The sequence below is a fragment of the Gopherus flavomarginatus genome, chromosome 24 (assembly GCF_025201925.1).
Source record: "Gopherus flavomarginatus isolate rGopFla2 chromosome 24, rGopFla2.mat.asm, whole genome shotgun sequence".
NCBI classification, from domain to species: domain Eukaryota; kingdom Metazoa; phylum Chordata; order Testudines; family Testudinidae; genus Gopherus; species Gopherus flavomarginatus.
The window spans coordinates 2,970,803-2,991,970 of NC_066640.1; the positions used below are offsets into that span (position 1 = coordinate 2,970,803).

General features: G+C 48.6%; 1 protein-coding gene across 1 annotated transcript in view; it reads left to right on the forward strand.

Annotated features, from left to right (window-relative positions):
- The window catches only part of LOC127040029 (excitatory amino acid transporter 5-like), a 99,082-nt gene that overhangs the window by 34,504 nt on the left and 43,410 nt on the right, over positions 1 to 21,168 (forward strand). The window contains exons 3-7 of the mRNA XM_050933775.1: positions 1,109 to 1,321; positions 8,255 to 8,297; positions 10,318 to 10,540; positions 18,152 to 18,251; positions 20,341 to 20,574. Coding sequence (XP_050789732.1) covers positions 1,109 to 1,321; positions 8,255 to 8,297; positions 10,318 to 10,540; positions 18,152 to 18,251; positions 20,341 to 20,574 — 813 coding nt within the window. The remainder of the gene's footprint in view (positions 1 to 1,108; positions 1,322 to 8,254; positions 8,298 to 10,317; positions 10,541 to 18,151; positions 18,252 to 20,340; positions 20,575 to 21,168) is intronic.

Here is a 21,168-nt window from a genome sequence, read left to right on the forward strand (position 1 = left end):
GGAGTTTGGATTCTGCTCTGAAGCAGACAGGTTCACTTATCTGTAAGACTCTGTCCTATCTCGTGTAAGTGTGGGTGTTTTTATTATTCATTACAGAGGTGCTGTCTTTCTGTGTTCCTGGGGGATGCTCCACTGCCGCCCCACCTCTTCCTGTCCCCACCACTCCCCCACCCCACTTCTTCTCATCCCAACCCTGCCCCCGAACGCGCCCCGCTCTCGCTCCTCCCCCTCCTCCCCAGTGCCTCCTGCACGCCGCCGAACAGCTGATTGCTGCTGATGGGAGGTGCTGGGAAGGAGGGGGAGCAGCAGATGGATGGGGCCTGCCGGCAGGCAGGAGGTGCTGGGGGGAGAGGGAGGAGCTGATTGGAGGGGGCTGCTAGTGGGTGTTTCTGTGGGTGCTCCAGCCCCAGAGCACCCAGGGAGTCAGCATCTATGATTCATTAAATGTCAAATCCCTTCTTTCTAATCCTACTGAATTCTTGGCATCAATGATATCTTGTGCCAATTAGTTCTACAGGATTTTTAAAATCCACTTTTAAATTTGTTGCGTTTCAGTTTCACTGACATCTCATTTATGAGTCATAGACCATTATGATCAACTAGTCTGACTTTCTGGAGAATCTGAGAGGGTAAATAGGACTCCTGGATTACTTTATCTAACCCTCCGTCATGTCACTGCTTATTTCTCTTGTCTCTGAGGCCTCATATGAAGTCTCTCCAGGTTCTAACCATTTTTGTTGCCTATTTCAAATGGCGTGACCAGCGTTGGACATGGAATTCCAGGTGGAAGACTTCCAGTGACTGATACAATGGCTGACACGATGCTATTTTCAGCATCATTCTCCATTCCTGTTGTAACAGAAGCTAACACCTTGTTTTCTCCTTGTCCAGCCCTGTGCGCTAAGCAGATGGTGGAGCTCAATGAGCTTAAGTGGATTGGAGTTCAGGACCTTGGCAGGTGGCAAGCACCCTGCAGATCTCATGGCCAGTGTGGGATCTGCTGGGGCAAGGAACACATGGAGCTGGTGACTCGGGCGGTCTCTGCCAGAGACATATCTTGTGCTGTTCAGTTGTGAGAGTTCGCTGAATGTGTTCTTTTCTCTTTCAGCCTGATGTCTGGCCTGGCCACCATGGACTCCAGGGCCTGTGGGAAAATGGGGTTGATCACACTCACCTATTATCTTTGGACGACATTCATGGCTGTAACTGTTGGGATTGTGCTTGTGATCAACATTCATCCAGGTGCTGCTGCCCAAAAGGAGGAGTATACCGTGGGGAAAGTGGTGCTGAGCTCTGCAGATGCCTTACTGGATTTAATCAGGTACTCTCCAGCAGCTTCCGCAATAGCCCTGGTTTTATAAATATGGGGCCTGTTTTATTGTTTACAGCCAAGTTCTTTGCACTGTAAATGAGTTCACATGAGCTTTTAACAAGATCAATGTCTCCAAGAACATTTAAGGAGAAATTGGCCAAATTCCACCCTGGAGTAAGTGGGTACAATTCCAGGCACTTCCCCAGAGTGCACTTGTTCAGACGACAACTGACTCTGACTGCAATCCATGCAGCAACTTAGGTGCCTAAACCCCTCTGTGCGGCACCATAACGATCCACAGAACTCCTGTTCAGCTGCTGCTTAACCCTGTAGGCACCTAAACTCCCTCAGCACCTCACTTTCTGTGGTAAAAGTTCCCTAGACAGTAGACACCCAAATTTTAGACTGTGGGGCGTGCATGCTGCTGCCTGTCTCTAGGCATCCAGACGCCTATCTCCTGCCCTAAGCCCCAGAACAAGCCATGAATGGGGGAAGACAGGCATTAAATTGTGTGCAGAGTCCAATCTATATGTGGTCTCTGAGCAGGTCTACTGGATCTGATCCCATTCAAAATTTGGCTGGAGGAGGAGGTGGTGGCAGTGGTACCCACCTACCTTATAACCTTTAGCCCAGTGGTTAGCACACTCACTTGGGGTGTGGCAACCCCAGGTTCAATCTCCCTCTCTGCCAGGAGAGTGAAAGAATTTGAAGAGGGGCCTCCCACCTCTCAGAAGAGCGTGCTATGCACCACGGCCAGCTCTAGGTTTTTTGCCACCCCAAGCAAAAAAAATTTTGGCTGCCCCCCATCCCAACTCTGGGCTCCTCGCCGCACCCCCATGCTGCCCTAGCCCTGGTCTTTCCCCTCTACCCCCTTTCCCCTCCACCATTGCCCCTCCCACACCTCCTGACGCTCCAGACCTGGGCTCTCCCCTGCCCCCCGCCACCATCTGCACCCTCCTTCTGCCTCAGCCCTGGGTCACTGGTAATTCATTCCCAGAGCGGGTCATTCAGCAGGGCTTTTGGATGTGCACAGAACACAGATAGGATTGGTTCCCATATGGTTATAGAACTGCAGTAAAGTGGAACAATTTTCAGCTTGTGTGATTGGAGGATATCTGGATGCATATTATAAGACTGTCCTCCATAAATGAGGAAAAGTTGAGGTGCCTTTATTCTTTTGTTCCACTCTTTCTTTCTATGGGGAATTTGCCAATGCAATATCGCTGTCTTAGACTCATAGACTTTAAGGTCAGAAGGGACCATTATGATCATCTAGTCTGACCTCCTGCACAATGCAGACCACACAATCTCACCCATCTACAACAAACCCCTAACCTATGTCCGAGTTATTGAAGTCCTCAAATTGTGGTTTGAAGACCTCAAGCTGCAGAGAATCCTCCAGCAAGTGACCCGTGCCCCATGCTGCAGAGGAAGGCAAAAAACCTCCAGGGCCTCTGCCAATCTGCCCCAGAGATTCCTTCCAGACCCCAAATATGGCGATCAGTTAAACCCTGAGCATGTGGGCAAGACTCACCAGCCAGCACCCAGGGAAGAATTCTCTGTAGTAACTCAGATCCCACTCCATCTAACATCCCATCACAGATCACTGGGCATACTTACCGGCTGATAATCAAAGATCAATTGCCAAATTAATTGCCAAAATTAGGCTATCCCATCATACCATCCCCTCCATAAACTTATCAAGCTTAGTCTTAAAGCCAGATATGTCTTTTGCCCCCATTACTCCCCTTGGAAGGCTGTTCCAGAACTTCACTCCTCTAATGGTTAGAAACCTTTGTCTAATTTCAAGTCTAAACTTCCTAATGTCCAGTTTATATCCATTTGTTCTTGTGTCCACTTTGGTACTAAGCTTAAATAATTCCTCTCCCTCCCTGATATTAATCCCTCTAATATATTTATAAAGAGCAATCATATCCTCCCTCAACCTTCTTTTGGTTAGGCTAAACAATCCAAGCTCTTTGAGTCTCCTTTCATAAGACAGGTTTTCCATTCCTCAGATCATCCTATTAGCCCGTTTCTGAACCTGTTCCAGTTTGAATAGATCCTTCTTAAATGTGGGAGACCAGAACTGCACACAGTATTCTAGATGAGGTCTCACCAGTGCCTTGTATAATGGTACTAACACCTCCTTATCTTTGCTGGAAATACCTCACCTGATGCATTCTAAAACTGCATTAGCTTTTTTAACGGCCATATCACATTGGTGGCTCATAGTCATCCTGTGATCAACCAATATTCCAAGGTCCTTCTCCTCCTCTGTTACTTCCAACTGATGTGTCCCCAATTTATAACTAAAATCCTTGTTATTAATCCCTAAATGCATGACCTTGCACTTTTCACTATTAAATTTCATCCTGTTACTATTACTCCAGTTTACAAGGTCATCCAGATCTTCCTGTATGATATCCCGGTCCTTCTCTGTGTTAGCAATACCTCCCAGCTTTGTGTCATCCACAAACTTTATTAGCACATTCCCGCTTTTCGTGCCAAGGTCAGTAATAAACAAACAAACAAGGCAATGGCTGTTGAAACTAGCAATTCCAGTCCTAATAACCACTGGGGAGCATTTCTTGCTCAATTTTATTCTACTTTTTCTACAGCAAGTTACAGTGGATCAGTATATTTGATTTGGGAGAAATGAAGTAACAGCTGCCCAAACTGAGCGTGAGCCCTCCTGAATTTTGAGGTGTTCAAATCTGGAAGGCAGGTGCTGGGGGGCGGGGGGGCTGTGGGCTCCGCGGGGGAGCATGGCAGCACGTATGCAGCAGCATGTCTGTCGCTGCACGGGGCCAGACACGCTGGTCTGAGTGGCACAGTAAGGGGGCTGGAGGGTTCTGGGGGGGGCAGTCAAGGGACAGGGAGCATGGGGGGTTGGATGGGGCAGAGGTTTGAGGTGGAGTCAGGGCAGGGAGAAGGGGGGTTAGATGGGTCAGGGGTTCGGGGGGGGCAGTCAGGGGACAGGCAGCGATTGGATAGGCGTGGGAGTCCCAGTGGTTTGTCAGGGGACAGGTAGAGGGTGGGGTACTAGGGGGGAAATTGGGGGGGGTCCCAAGAGGGGGCAGTTGGGGACAAGGACCAGCAGTGCTTAGATAGGGGGTGGGTTCGTGGGGGGCAGTTAGGGGCAGGGGTCCCGGGAGGCGGTGATCAGGGGACAGGGAGCGGGGGGGTTGGATGGGTTGGGGTTTCTGTGGGGGGCAGTCAGAGGGAGTGGATGGTGGCAGGTTGGGGCTACCCTCCCTCCCCGTGGAGTGTCCTATTTTTTGAATGTTAACATATGGTATCTCTACCCTTCATTCACAGTGCAGCTCTCCATTCACAGCAGGCTGCAGCACGAGGTCTCAGCTTCCTCACTCCCTCCTCTTGGGAGTGGCCAAGGGAATGCTGGGAAATGTAGTTCTTTCCCTGCTCCAGGGCTGGCTCTATAGGCAGGGAGCTAACCAAGGAACTACAGCTCCCAGGGCCCTCTGTTGGTTCTCAGCTCCCAGGCTGGATCCCTGCCGCCCCTGCAAATGGGCTGCCCCAAGCTCGTGCTTGCTTTGCTGCTGCCTAGAGCTGCCCCTGCTAGCCACTGAGCTGGGGATGTTGTGCGGTGGGGTCCCTGAAGCTGTTCCACTGTGGCTCAATCACGATAGAGTGAGTGGAGGAAGGGGACTGGACCCCCCAGGGTCTTCCACCTTGGGGCCTAAACCACCAGGCCACAGAGTCATTTCCAGTCTCTCTAGCCCCATAGCCATTCCACTGTGGATAAACCCTTAGTTTTTTGGGGGAAGTTAGGGGGAGTGCAAGAGAGGTACTCTAGTCCGGTGGCTGGGCACTCATCTGGGATGGGGGAAACCCCTGTTCAGATCCTGGCAGTGACGGATTGGCCAACAGGGCCCCTGCCACATTGGGGACTCTGGAAAAATGAAGCCCCCACACCCTGACCCCATTTCCCCAAAAGGAGCATGGAGGGGCCACTTGCTGTAGCTCAGGGCCCTACACATTTGTAATCCACCTCTGGATCCTGGTTCCCCTCTGGCGGGGGAAGGGGTGGAAGCTGAACATCCCACATCACAGGTGAGCGCTGCAAGCACTGGGCTAAAAGTTAAGGTGGCCGTCACCACCTGCTTCCCCCTGCAGAGATGTGTGGGTCCAAGAGACTGGCTCCAGGCTGGGGCATTGCCCAGACCCTGTGACTCTGGGCCACCTCCCTCCTATTCATCATGTAGGAACCGGGGCACCTAACTCAGGCTTTGTGGAGCCCCATGTTGTGCCTGTGATTTTCTAGGTGCCCAAAAGTTAGGTGCTGCGACACTCAGTATTGCAAAGCCTACGGCCTTTCGTGTATCTCAGCCCTGATGTCTACGATCAATGAAGTGAGGGGGATCTGCACTTCCCCAGCTGCCACTGAGACGTCCCTCCCTCAGACCCAGCCATCTGCTTTCTCCTTACTCCCCCCGGGCAGGGGCCCCTGCCCTCAGAGTGAGCCCCAGCAAAGTCAGTGAATTCTTCCCTTCCCTCACAACACCCCCCAACAGCTCATCATCTCCCACACATGCATGCACTGAGTCAGCTGCCCTCTGCCTCCTGAGAGATACCCCAGTGGCCATACTGGGTCTTGGGCACCGTGGCCACCGTCTTCCTTCCCCTTTCCCCCTTCAGCCAGTCGGCTGCAGGCCTCGAGCCAGGGCTCTGAGTGGCTTGTCTCTGACAGCCAGGCTTTGGCAAGAGTGAACGATATAGAGCCCAGCCAGCGATATGAAAGGAGCTCAATTAATTCTGAAATGCAGAGAAATAGTTTGTGTGCCATGTAGCTGTAGCCCAGGATATTGGAGAGACTCGTTGGGTGAGGGAATATCTTTTATTGAAACAACTTCTGGTGGTGAGAGAGAAGCTTTTGAGACACGCAGAGCTTCTCTTCTGGTCTGGGAAAGGAGCTCACTCACAGCAAAATGCCAGGAGGAACAGATTGTTTAGCATAAGCAGTTAATACATATTGAAGGGCCCATTCAAGGTAAAGTGGCCCGTTAATACCTCTGCAGTCAGAGGACAAAAAGAGGGGGTTGGTGGGGTACAGATTGTAGTACATCTCTACTCCGATACAATGTGACCCGATATAACATGAATTTGGATATAACGTGGTGAAGCAGTGCTCTGGGGGTGGGGCAGCGCACTCCAGCAGATCAAAGCAAGTTCAATATAACGTGGTTACACCTATAAGACGGTAAGATCTTATGGCTCCCGAGGACAGCGTTGTATGGGGGTAGAGGCGTAATAAACAATAAAGGTATGTCTACACTGGCAGAATTAAAGCGCCAGGAGCAACAGCACCACTCAGAGCACCGAAGAGAAACCACTGTTGTGTGTTCACACTGTCAGCTGACTGCACAATAGTGTGTTCACACGTGCAGTGGTATTCGGAGTGGTGCACTCTGGGCAGCTATCCCACAGAGCATCTCTTCCTCTTCTGCCACTAAAAGTTGAGGAAAGACAGAGTGGGTCATGGAGCGTCCTGGTCCAGTGCCCTGTGATGCATTGCTTCCCATCCCAGCAGTCCCTGTGCTTCTGTCCGCATTTGGCACCTTCTTTCAACGGTTTGAGTACTGCGCACTCTGCCTCTTCAGTTTGCAGAAATGGATCCCACACTGTTGACCAATATGCTGCTCGCTCTGACTAACACGTCATGAGTGGCAGTGGATTTATTCCTTAAACTGTAAAGACAAGAGGAGTGTGACATTGATCTCGCCACGTGTAGTAGCTACAACATGAGATTCCTTGTGGCATTCACGGAAGTGCTGGCCACAGTGGAACGCTGCTTTTGGACTTGGGAAACAAGCACTGAGTGATGGGATCACATTGTCATGCACGTCTGGGATGCAGAACTTTTGGATGAAGAAAAACACAGTCATGGACTATGTGATGAGCTCACCCCAGCTCTGCAGCAGAACGACATGAGAATGAGAGCTGCCCTGTCACTGGAGAAGTGCATGGTGATTGTGGAAACTGGTTACTCCAGACTGCTATTGATCGGTCACTAACCAGTTCAGAGTGGGAAAGTCGACTGTTGCAGTCGTGTTGAAGGAAGTGTGCAGGGCCATTAATCGCATCCTGCTTTGGAAGACCATGACTGTGGGCAACGTGCGTGTCATTGTAGATGGCTTTACACAAATGGGCTTCCCTCACTGTAGAGGGGCGATAGATGGCATACATGTTCCAAATCTGGCACCAGACCACCAGTTGTTTGGGGAAGGATTTGATGTCCTTAAATTCCTTGGTGAATTGTGGTGTAGGCTCTTTTTTGAGTTCTTTATAGTAGTTGGTGTCAGAGAGTTGTCAGTTGGCCTCATTAACATAATCACCACGGTTGAGGACCCTTTTGCTGGTTCGATGACTATCTGGTGGTTAGATCTGAGGGACTGTATGGTTGTCCTCTTTGTGGTGGAGAGATTATGGTGGATGTGATGTTACGGATTTTGCAGTCAATTTTTTGAGAAGTTTCACAAAACTCATACCACTGCTGCCTTCCCCCCTGCTGAATTTGCAATGGTGAGCACATCTGTGGGCCAAATCCTTCAGTCCCTACTCCTGTAAATCTCCCATGCATCTTACCTGGAGTTTTCCCTAGGTAAAGAAATTTGGCCCAATAGCTAGTAAAAACAGCTAGTTAATTCTATGACAAATGGGTTCTCAAAAATATAACATTAGCCTCTGGGTTTACATAATTGGCTCAGCGGCCTTGTTATCACTTGATTTTTCAATCCCATTTCCGCTCCTGATTTAAACTTGGAAAGGGGGCAGTAGAATCAGTCGTACTGAAGGAGCATGAGCCATAATGTACTTTACTCGCCTTAATTCTCTGAATGTTAATCCTGCAAAGAGGCTCTCCACTTTCTTTTCAAGCTCATGAGGCTGATTCATTCCTGTCTCATTCATCTCTTACAGAAATATGTTTCCTTCTAACCTGATTGAGGCTTCATTCCAGCAGGTGAGTTCCCTTGATCCCAAGCTCCTAAGTCACCTCTCGGCTCCTGAGAACAGGGGACGGGTCACATGGGCAGCCTGGTGGGCTTGGATGGCTCTCTCAATATCAGTGATTATCACCTTTCACTGTAGGAACCTGCCCAGGAAGACGCGTCCCCCTTTCCATACTCACCCACAGTGACTGTGACTCGTCACAAGGGTAGATCCCATCTCGTGGTGCATGGTTGGAAGCTTCAACCCAGCCACATGTGCTGGGGCTGCACATGTGTCCTGGCCAGGCTTAGAGCCCTCCTGGCTGGGAGGCTGCACGGTTGGGGGAGGGGGGGTTCCCTCACAGGTGATATGTCCTGTCCTCCCCAGACTCAGCCTCCATACACCTGGGGAGTTAAAAATGAAAAGATTCTTCTGCTCCCCACTAGAACGAGCCTAGGGCCAGATTTCCTGAAGACCCCCGGCGCTCAGCTCCTTTGGAAATCTGGCCATTAATGCTGCTCTGGACTGAGCCGTTCACTTTTTCTCTGGCCCGAGCTCCTGTTGGTACCAAATGGCAGAGCCTGCAGGGAAAGGGCGAACAGCAGACTCGCCACCCCCCGCAAGGGGCATGTTGAGGGGCGGGGGCGAATCACCAGGAGATAGAGGGGCAGGAAGGGTCGAGAGCTGGGAGAAGGAGCTGGCCTGTGAGGTGGTGCATGGAGAGCCAGAATGTGGGGAAGAGAGAATGAGCTTCGGGGGTACAACAAGAGAGCCTGGGGAGAAGGGTGAGGAGGCCTGAGAGGGAGGATGGATGGGGACTGGAGTGGGGAGGGAGAATGAGCCGCTCTGTGGGTGTAGGTGGGAGGCCTAGGGGAAGGAAGCTGCATGTGTGGTGGGGAGGGGGATGGAAGAGAGTCTGGGAGGGGGAGGGGAGGCAGAATGGCACGTGTGGATTGTGCAGGGTGGAGGCTCTGTAACAAGGACCATGTGGGTTGGGTAGAGGGAGCCTGTGGCAGGTACCAGCCTATTCCAGGTGAATGTGCGCCTGTGCTTTGTGTTTGCTGGATCTTCCCCAGAAGGCAGTAATGGCGGGGGAGGAGCGTGGTTGCGGGGGTATGAGGCAGAAGAAAACACGTGAGAGACGGTGAAGGTGGGGAGAGCCTGGGCGACTGGAATGTGGAACACGAGAGGGGAGAGAAGAGGAAGAGAGAAGGGAAAGAGAACAACTGTTCCACAACCACAAAAAGGGGGATAGAGCAAGAAATAGACTGAAAAAGTTAGGGGAAAAGATCAAGGCAAGTGAGAGAAATGCGAGGGAGCCGCAGGACTGGTGATTGCAAAGCAAGGCCGACCCCTCCTAGCTGAGGGCAGTTGTCAGCACAGCCCGAGCTGCTCATCTGAGCCCCCCCATGCAGAGCTGGCTTGAGCCTTAGGGGAAGCCCCCCCCACACACAGGGCTGGCCTGGGCCCCAGGTGTCACTGCCTGCCCGAGCTCCTCCAGGTGAGGCTGGCATTGCCCCTCACTGCCCCCGAACGTTCCTCCAGGCCCCACTAGGGACAAGCCCCATTTGTTTTGCAAAACTGGGCATTTGTCCTGTTTGCTTTCGCTGACAATCAGTTGGCAAGAGCAAATGGGACACAGGCCCAGTTTTGCCAAAAAATAAAATAAAATTTGGGACACCAGGGACAGGGCTTAAAATGGACTGTCCCAGCCAAAAGAGGCCATATGTTACCCTGCCTATCACGCAGGTAAGTGAGCTGTGCATGTACCTTCAAGGGCATCCTGTACACTGCATACCGGGGTGCTTGGGCTGTGATCTGAAGAGAACAGAACCACTTCCCCAGCTTGGTTTCTTGCTTAGCTCACAGCTGATCTCTTTTATTTTCAGTGGTAGTAGCAGCTGATCTTCGTATCACTCTCCCTCATCCAGAACAAGCCTCCCCCTTGCAGATTTTGGGCTTGAACTGGTCCCAGTCAATGAGAGTGAGCACAAGCCAGTCCTTTGCTAGGAGGCCATTTGCTTTTAATTTAATTTAATTTAATGTTGCAGTATCGGACAGTTCTCGTCCCAGTGGTGAAATCTTCAGGCTTTCCAAAGATCCCAGGGAAACCTCTCAGCTTCATTTACTTTGCCCCTGACGATGAAAATCCCGAAATCCAAAGGCCTGTGCTTCTTGAGATCACCCCGTCTCCAGAAATGACCTACCGGATCCTGCCTGGGACCAGCAATGAAATGAATGTCTTGGGGATTGTCATCTTCTCTGCTACAATAGGTACTTGCCAAATACAGTCAGATTTCATGCTACCCACTAATCAAGCATTACTGGGAGGCATTTAATTATGAAGGTATCATATCAACTCCATAGTTAAGGTTGTATTGATTTAAACCTCTGTGTTCATATGTAACAAGGCAGGGTTTCCTCTCCATGTATTCGCAGTGCAAGCTGCATTTTGTGATAAATTATTAATTATTTTCTTTATTATTTATTAATTCTATTAATATGGATAATAATGATTGAAAATAGGCTCTTTATTAAGTGTTTTAAAATAATTGTGTAACATTTTTGGGCTCTTCTAGGTAACACAGCTTGTCACTAATCATCCAAACTTTTCATATCGTTAAAGCTTATTGAAAAGGGGAGACAGGCTACATTTGGAAAAGTTAGGTCATAAGTGAACACAGTTATCAGAAATCATTACAGGCTACTTATAATGCTCTAGAATTTACACAGCACTTCGTAAACTGTTCAAGGCAGGGAGTGTTTCTAGTCTGTGTTTGTAACCTTGCAGAGCCAAGCCATCATAGGACAGCAAATGAGGGAAGGGAAATTGAGGCTAAATGCTGAGTGAACAAGAAAGGAAAGATTCTGGGTTTTAAGTGGGGGATGTGAGGAAGGAAAGATGAGTTGCTGGCAGCAGGAAATTGGAGATTGTTCCAAGCACCAGGTGGTCGAAGATGAAGCTGAAAGTGACAAGCAGATGAGTGGAGGAGTAAGGGACAGAAAACCAATTAAGAGACTTAAAGGGATAGAGGTGTTGTGGTCAGCGCAGTGGGAGATAAAGGTGAGTGAAGCACAGGGATGATTTGAATAGACTGAAGGGGAGGAATGGGATAGCTCAGTGGTTTGAGCGTTGGCCTGCTAAACCCTGTGAGTTCAATCCTTGAGGGGGCCATTTAGGGGCCTGGGGTAAAAATCTGTCTGGAGATTGGTCCTGCTTTGAGCAGGGGGTTGGACTAGATGACCTCCTGAGGTCCCTTCCAACCCTGATATTCTATGATTCTAAGGAGGAGAGGTGAGAAGAGGAGAAGGTAGCAGTGATCCAGGTGAGATCATGAAGCAGGGGGAATAGAGGAAATGGTGTATCTGGTTATAATAAGGGGAAGAACTGACAGGATGTGGCCTAGAGACTGCATGTGGGGTGAAGGCAGGAGAAGTAGACAAAAGAGATGAAGATTACACCAAGGCCTGAAGCTGGGAGCAGGAAGGAGGGTGGAATTGTCATTAGTGGTAGAGAAGGGAGGTAGCAGAGAGGGACCGGCAGGAAGGAAGGTCAATTCAGTGTTGGAATGGAATGATTGTGATGTAGCGACTGGACCTCTGAAAGGAGATGGCAGACTACATACAGAGGTAGGCACCCATACAGACATTCCTTCAAGATTTGAGATGTCAGTCGTGGACTTGGTTCTCCCCAGGGTCAGCAGCATTTGCTCACTGTGTGGTTTTTTTTATTGTAATTCCTTGTCTTCAGACATTGAGCAAAGCCTTCTGCAAGCAGGTGGGATTTGCCATGTAAAATGAACATGCGTTGGCTTCAGGTAGTTTCCCCTTTTGGTTCTTCAGGTAGCACCTTCAACTGACATTGCCTTGCCTTTGGCTGGCCAGAGCTTCATCCTGGGGGTTGTGGTTTCTAAAAATACCAACGTTAAACTTGAAGATTAAAAACAGAATTCTAATGACACTCTTCTCAGGCCGTTTTGAAGTCATCAGAAAAAAACAGGCTCCTAGAACAGGACAGCAGTTGTTATTTTCCAACATACACGGCACAGACGTTCTCCCAGGAAGGGATCTATCTGCTCTCTGTCTAGGGCTAGATAGTCACTAGCCCAGAAGTTGTCAAAACAGGGGTCATGACCCCTCAGAGTCACAAGGTGGGTACATGGGAGTCACCAGCTGTCAGCTCTGTGAGACTGACAGCTCTGAGTCCCCATTAAATTAAATTAACCCCCCTCATTTTTAATTTATGAGGGGGGCTCACACTCAGAGGCTTGCTGTGGGGAAAGGGTCACCACTCCAAAAAGTTTGAAAACCACTGGACTAGTCTCTATTTGGCACATGAGGGCAGCTAACCCAGTGTGCACCCCTCCCCTGTGATCAAGTGGCAGAGAGGAGATGAAGATGGAGGAATCTTGGCTCCACAGCCCCCACCTGCCTGCTAGAGCAGCTGGCTGAGTGCATGGGAAGGAGAAGTAACTTCCTCCCTCCCACCAGCACGGCAGGGGAATAGCTAACTCCTCTGCCCTCCCCTCTCCAAGCAAGGGGACAGCAGAAAGTGCCACTTGCAGGTGGAACCGTTACATGCCAATCTTTACTCTGGGCTGAGTTGAAGGATCACAGTCAAGCCCACACCGACTATAACTCCTTACTCCTCTGTAACTTGTCTAGGAGTTCTCTGGAGTTTCACTTCAATGGTTCAGTGTAACTTAGGAATTAAAGCATTTATAATAAATATTTGATCCTCGTGGGCCATCTTTCAAAGGGTATGTTGAATAGATGCTTGACAGGCAGCAGTCCTACCCATTGCCCTCCCTGACTCCCAGCGTGGTGCCCATGGAGGAGAAGGGGGATGAGTTGATGAGTCTTTACTATGTCCCGATAGAGAAGACAAAGGAATACACCTCTGCCAGTGTAGGGCTACCCTTCCTGGTGTACTAAGATGCTTCTGCATCCCTTCTACATGGGATTGGGGGTAGACAGTCCCGATGGCCCAGTTCCTACATGTGTTGCCATGGATTTGGTGGCCAAAGGTCTAGTTAGCACCCCTGATGTCATATGAGCCAGCAAGTGTGACTGCAGTACTAGGCCCACAGACAGGTCATGGCATGCTGAACAGGCCATGAATGCCAAGAAGGATGGTATCAATGGGCTGGGTACCCAGAAAGCCAGAGGAAAGGTGCTCAGTGGATTTAGCTGGTACCACAGGCACTCTATTCATATTGGTATCAAGGCACCAAAGGAATCTTAGATCATTATCTGCCCCTCAGCTGCAGAGCTCGAGATGAGTCTAACACATGCGGACTCTTGTGTCTTGATTCTGAAGGCCATGGAGACCTCTCTCTCTTTCTCTCTCGTCTCTGAAGTGACGCTCATTCCTACCCCTTCTTGAGACAATTGGCACATGGATCAAACTTGATACCTGGGCTCTCTTGGGTGTCTCAGCCTTGGTTCTCAGGGTGGACTCTCACCAGGGTGCTAGCTGAGAGGGACTGGATGGAGGCCTGAGTCTTAGCTATATCCTTCTTCATCATGTGTGAGGAGGCCTTCACAGAGCACTCCAGAAAACTTTAGGCAGGCACCCCGAGCCTGTTGTGTCTCTTGGAAAAGAGCACAGGGTGCAACAGCCAGGGATCTGTCCTTTTCCAAAACAAGAAAAGCACTTAAGTATGCCCATCACTGCGTGGCATAGAAGCATCAAAGGAGGGGCATGTTTTAAACCTGGGGATTTAGCTTCTGCTGTAACAGCTCAACTTCAAAGGGGGCTCCAAGCCATCTAGCGACCTAGGCAAAAATTTTTTTTTTAAACATTGGTAAAGCCAGTGGGTAAATGAAAAGGGCTGACTACCTACTAACTGCACTGACCAATCACAAGCAACTAAGTGCAGCAGCAGGAGAAGTAACCGAGAAGCGGGCAGGCACTGCAGACATTCTGTCTCGCACACAGGCAGTAAGAAGGAACTGAAAATCAGATGGCCCTACTCTGCGTGGGGATGGAGGAACACAAGGACAGCAAGGGTGCAGACACTGCTTCCCAGTAAATCTGGTCTCACGCGCCATGGGAACCATGTTGGTAGATACTTGAAGAAGAACTTTTATTTTGTTAAAAGCCAGGAAATTGAGAGCTACGGCTTCCCCAGCAGTCTGAGTATGACCAACACAGTAGGGTTTGTCATTATGGACTCAAACAAGAATAGGCAATGTCACATGCTATTACGTAAATCCAGTACTAGAGTAGAAATGAGGTGCAATCCCTTTCATTCAAAAAGAGGGATAGTTTAGCCTGTTGCATTATGGGCTATAATAATCCCACAAAACTAACTTTTGGAGGGTCAGTGCTCCAGGAAATGGATTATTCTGTTATTACCAAATAGGAGCAGGAAAGATAGTCCACCTGCCTCTAGAAGTTACTGCTTGGTGGTGATGAAATAGGTTTACCAGCTCCCTGATCAAAAGAAGGGGCCAGATCATAGACGTCTCTGTAACTTGAAGTCTTTAAACTGTGCTTTGAGAACTTCAGTAACTCAGCCAGAGGTTAGAGATCTATCACAGGACTGAGTGGGTGAGGTTCTGTGGCTTGCAATGACCAAGGAGGTCAGACTAGATGATCACGATAGTCGCTTCTGACCTTAAAGTCTTTGAGTCTACCATAAGCCCAGGTTGTTAGGGAATGATCACATGACTTCAGGGAGGGTGGGGAGATGATGGGGGCTAAATAAGTTCAGATAAAGTTCACAGATGTCCAAAGCTCGTTATATCCCTCTCCCCTGCCCAGTGTCTGACTTTCTACTTTGGGTTTGTCTTCACTGCAGTAGTAGCTCAAGGTATAACTCAAGTGTTGTTCCTAAACTGACTGCCAGAAGTTTGTAGCTCAGGAGAAGTGGTAGGGGAATGACACTTCAGGTGCTGCCAATGCGGAAGCAAATAATGCAGTGGGTATACAGCTATTCTGTGCTGCGGATCCAATCACTCTCCCTCGCTCGAGGGAAACTGGAGAAGGTAACTCAAGTGTAGATAACTCAAGCTAACTTTGCAGTAAAGACATAGCCTTCGATTGCCAGCTCTTTGATGTAGTGAACTGTCCATGACTCTGTGTGTGTGTGTGTGTGTGTGTGTGTAGTACCTAGCACACAGGGACCCTGTTCTTGGCTGGTCCCTAGGTCCTACTGTAATAAACATTAATAATATAATGTAAATTGCATGGAGGTTTATCTCGATTAGAAATTTGCTCTTTTGGGAGTTTGTCAGTTGACTCTATATTGCAGCCACCAGCAACTGAAGATCTTTGCATGTTAAAAGAACAAGTTAAATATTACTTAACCAAGTTAGATGTCTTCAAGTCACCAGGGCCTGATGAAATACACCCTAGAATAATCAAGGCTGACTGAGGAGATAGCTGAGCCATTAGCAATTATCTTTGAGAAGTCATGGAAGACAGGAGAGATTCCAGAAGACTGGAAATGGGCACATATCTATAAAAAGGGAAATAAGGACAACCCAGGGAATTACAGACCAGTCAGCTTAACTTCTGTACCCAGAAAGATAATGGAGCAAATAGTTAAGCAATCAATTTGCAAACACCTAGAAGATAATAAGGTGATAAGTAACAGTCAGCATGGATTTGTCAGGAGCAAATCATGTCAAACCAACCTACTAGCTTTCTTTGACAGGGTAACAAGCCTTGTGGAAAGGGGGGAAGTGGTAGATGTGGTATATCTTGACTTTAGTAAGGCTTTTGATACTGTCTCGCATGACCTTCTCATAAACAAACTAGGGAAATACAACCTAGATGGAGCTACTATAACGTGAGTGCAAAACTGGTTGGAAAACTGTTCCCAGAGAGTAGTGATCACTGGTTCACAGTCATGCTGGAAGGGCATATCAAGTGGAGTCCCGCAGGGATCAGTTATGGGTCCAGTTCTGTTCAATATCTTCATCAGTGATTTAGATAATGGCATAGAGAGTACGTTTTGTGATGAGGCAAGGCGAGATGGCTACAGTAAAGTACTGAGAAACAGGTATGTTAGCCCCAGGCTAAACAAATCCCTAGGACCCTGGTAACCAAATGGCAGTTGCTCCAGGTTAATCAAGGCACCTGGGGCCAATTAAGATCTTTCTAGAAGGCAGTGGGGATAGCTACTTTAATTAGAACACCTACAGCCAATCAAGGCAGGCTAATCAGGGCACGTGGGTTTAAAAAGGAGCTCACTCCAGTCAGGCAGGGAGGAGCCAGAGGAGAAGGAGAGTGTGTGAGGAGCTGGGAGCAAGAGGCTAAGAAGCTGAGAGTGAGAGAGTGTACTGCTGGAGGATTGAGGAGGACAAGCATTATCAGACACCAGGAGGAAGGTCCTGTGGTGAGGATAAAGAAGTTGTTTGGAGGAGGCCATGGGGAAGTAGCCCAGGGAGTTGTAGCTGTCATGCAGCTGTTACAGGAGACACTATAGACAGGTGCAATCCACAGGGCCCTGGGCTGGAACCCAGAGTAGAGGGTGGGCCTGAGTTCCTCCCAAACCTCCCAACTCCTGATCAGACACAAGAGGAGCTGACCCAGACTGTGGGTTCCACAAAAGGAGAAGATCACTGAGGTGAGCAAATCCGCCAATAAGCACAGGACCCATCAAGCTAGAGGAGGAACTTTGTCACAGCTTATAAAGTTTCTGAATGATTCCAAGGGGGAGGGTTTGTAAGTGCTTTGGAGGATAGGATTAAAATTCAGAAAGATCTAGACAAACTGGAGAAATGGTCTGAAGTAAATAGGATGAAATTCTATAAGGATAAATGCAAAGTACTCCACTTAGGAAGGAACAATCAGTTGCACACATACAAAATGGGAAATGACTGCTCAGGAAGGAGTACTGTGAAAACGGATTTGGGGGTCAGAGTGGACTACAAGCTAAATATGAGTCAACAGCATAGGCGCCAACATTTTCCAGTGCCAGTGAGTGCCCTTGCCCCCCCTGCCTCTGGCCCTGCCCTGACTCCACCCTGGCCCCACCCCTATTCCAACCCCATCCCCAAAGTCCCCACCCTAACTCCACCTCCTCCCTGACCCTATTGGATCCCTTCCCCAAATCCCTGTCCTGGCCCCGCCTCTTCCCCCAGCACGCCGCATTTCCCCTCCTCCCCCCTCCTTTCCTGCCCCACAAATCAGCTGTTTCGTGGCGCAAGCGCTGGGAGGGAGGAGGGAGAAGCAGGATGCGGCGGCACTCTCATGTAGGAGGTGGAGGTGAGCTGGAGCAGGGGGGCAGGGCCACGGAGAGCTGCCAGTGGGTGCTGAGCACGCACCGATTTTTTTCCATGGGTGCTCCAGCCTCGGAGCGCCCACAGAGTTGGCATCTATGCTCAACAGTGTAACACTCACCAAAAAAAAAAAAAAGCGAACATCATTCTGGGATGTATTAGCAGGAGTGTTGTAAGCAAGATACCAGAGTAATTCTTCCGCTCTACTCCGTGCTGATTAGACCTCAACTGGAGTATTGTGTCCAGGTGTGGGCACCACATTTCAGGAAAGATGTGGCCAAATTGGAGAAAGTCCAGAGAAGAGCAACCAAAATGATGAAAGGTCTAGAAAACGTGACCTCTGAGGGGAGATTGAAAAAATTGGGTTTGTTTAGTCTGGAAAAGAGAAGACGAAGAGGGGACATAACAGTTTTCAAGTACATAAAAGATTGTTACAAGGAGGAGGGAGAAAAATTGTTGTTCTTAACCTCTGAGGATAGGACAAGAAGCAATGGACTGAAATTGCAGCAACAGAGGTTTAGATTGGACATTGGTCCTGCCATAATTGCAGGGGACTGGACTAGATGACCTCTCGAGGTCCCTTCCAGTCCTGTGATTCTATGTTCCCTATCAATGCTGTTTAATAACTCAAGTTAACATGTCTGGTTGCAGGCCTCCTTCTAGGGAAAATGGGTGAGCGCGGAACTCCTTTAGTCAACGTGTGCCAGTGTCTGAACGAAGCAGTTATGAAGATTGTTTCAATGGCGGTTTGGTAAGTAAATAATTCTGATTGACTCAATTTGGATGTTTTCATATCTCCCAGTTATGCCCAGTTTCAGTTATATTGCTACAAAAAATAAAAGTTCAGGATGTTAAAATATTCCCACTTCTGCAGTCAACTTTTTTGTTTCAAGCTTAAGTAAAGAGTTGAGGCTATTGGTTCTCTGTAGTAAGAAGAGCCTCACAGTTATATTAGCTAGGAAAAAAATAAGAATTATGTTTTTTATATCCTGAAGTATATGAATTAATGAGCTTGAGTCAAGAGGAGCTCTCAGACTTTAAGGTCAGAAGGGACCATCGTAATCGTGTAGTCTGACATCCTGCACATTATAGGCCACAGAACCTCATCCACCTGTTGCAGGCACAGAGGGTGCCCGAGGCAAGCAACAGTGGTTCGTTGCCCAGAGTGCGTAGCGCCAATGAACACACACCAGGGTGGAGAAGCAAGCAAAGTTTATTTGAGATCTCAAAGCGGTGCTGGGAGACTTGACATGCCTCAAATCCAGCCCTCCTACACAAGCGGCTTTTCCCTTTTTATAAGTTTTTTTTTTTTCCTTTCTTCTTTCTTCTCCTCCCCTCCTTCTCCTCCTTCCTCCCCCTGTAGCAGTTACGTAAGCGCAGGTGCATTAAGTAATCTTGGCCGTGGCAGCTCGTTAGTAAGTTTTCCTTCTGCAAGTTATCTTGTCCTTCTGCTAAAGGTGCACAGGCCTCATTATTTCTGCTTTAGACCAGTTAGAACTGTTGAAACTGATAATGGCTGTTACACCTGCCCTTTTAGGTCGATTAAAGTTCAAACATGGAGGGACTCTTGTCTGCTGAGGCCTAAAACCAGGAAGGCTCCATACCCTTGTGGCCTTCCACCCTCCCGAGTTACTTAGGGTTATGCTTAGTGACACCAACACACCCACTCCTGAAATAGACCCCTAACCTCTGGCTGATACTGAAGTCCTCAAAGCACGATTTAAAGCAGGGGTAGGCAACCTATGGCACATGTACCGAAGGCGGCATGCAAGCTGATTTTCAGTGGCACTCACATTGCCCGGGTCCTGACCACAGGTCCGGGGGGCTCTGCATTTTAATTTAATTTTTAAATGAAGCTTCTTAAACATTTTAAAAACTTTATTTACTTTACATACAACAATAGTTTACTTCTATATTATAGACTTGTACAAAGAGACCTTCTAAAAACGTTAAAATGTATTAGTGGCATGCGAAACCTTAAATTAAAGTGAATAAATGAAGACTCAGCACAGCACTTCTGAAAGGTTGCCAACCCCTAATTTAAAGACAAAGTTACAGAGAATCCACCATTTATACTAGTTTTAAGCTGCAAGTGACCTGTGCCACATGCTGCAGAAGAAGGCAAAAAATTTCCAGGGTCTCTGCCAATCTGATGGGAGGGAAAATTCCTTCATGACCGCAGATATGGTGATCAGTTAGACCCTGAGCATATGGGCAAGACCTACCAGCCAGACACCTGGGAAAGAATTTTCTGTAGTAACTCAGAGCCCTCCCCATCTAGTGTCCCATCTCACCACATGGTATAACATTGTGCAGTCGGGTGGATTCATAATGTGGAATTTTAAAACTTCCTCTGGTTTATGCAGCATTTGGCCACACCTGGAGACACTCTAGCACAGTGGTGGGCAACCTGCGGTTCGTGGGCCCCACACGGCCTGTCTGGGTAATTGCTGGCAGACTGCCAGACAGTTTGTTTACATTTGCTCAACCGCCCGCAGCTCCCATTGGCCACGGTTCACCGTTCCTGGCCAATGAGAGCTGTGGGAAGCAGTGGCCAGCATGTCCCTGAAGCCCACACCGCTTCCTGCAGCTCCCATTGGCTGGGAATGGTGAACCGCAGCCACTGGCACGCAGGCGGCCATGCAAATGTAAACAAAGTGTCTGGCGGCCCACCAGCGATTACCCTGATGGGCCACGTGTGGCCCACGGGCCGAAGGTTGCCCTCCTCTGCTCTAGCAGGACAGGATGGTCTTTTGTTATGACATTTGCCATGTTCCTATCCCAATGAGCGGTTTTTTTTTTTGTTTTTTTTGTTTTTTTTTTTACTATTCTTATTGCAGGTACTTCCCATTTGGCATTGTGTTTCTCATTGCTGGGAAGATTTTGGAAATGGAGGATCCAGCTGTGATTGGAAAGAAATTGGGACTCTACGCCATAACGGTGGTGACAGGGCTAGTCATCCATGGACTTATCCTCTTGCCTTTGCTTTTCACCCTCATTACTAGGAAAAACCCCTTTGCTTTCATCCGGGGAATACTGCAAGCCCTGCTGATCGCCCTTGCGACATCATCCAGGTATGACAAAGTGGTCTGGTCATCATTCGTCACAGACATTCCATTATTCCAGCTGAGAGAGAAGCTGGTTTCATTATTCAGGTTTAGGCTGTGTATAAATGTTTTCATCCTTGGTTTAGCACAAGGGTTTCCTGAGTAATGTACCAATCACTGGTCCCTCATGTGCTATTCTTGCAAGGGAAATACCTTAGCAGACTCCTTTCAGCTATTTGAACTATGGGAGAATTAAGCTACTCCCCATTGTTTAAACCCCTTGCCCCTGCCCCCCCCCCCCAACAGTCTTTTGAATGAAGCTACAGAAAAGAAACAGGTAAAGTCTGAAACTTGAGATGTGGCTTGGGCCTAGTTCTCAATGAAAACTAGAGCCGCTGCCAGGTTTGAGCAGTGTGGGGGAGAATAACTCAGCGTGGCAAGAAATTAAAAGGAAGCCCAGCCATTTCTGCACGTTGAGTCAGTTCTAAGGATTTTTAGAACCACCCTAGAACCACAGTATTATCTATCCCTTGCCTAATGATTTCTAACATTATTCGCTTTTTTGACTGCTGCTGCATATTGAATGGATGTTTTCAGAGAACTATCCACAGTGACTCCAAG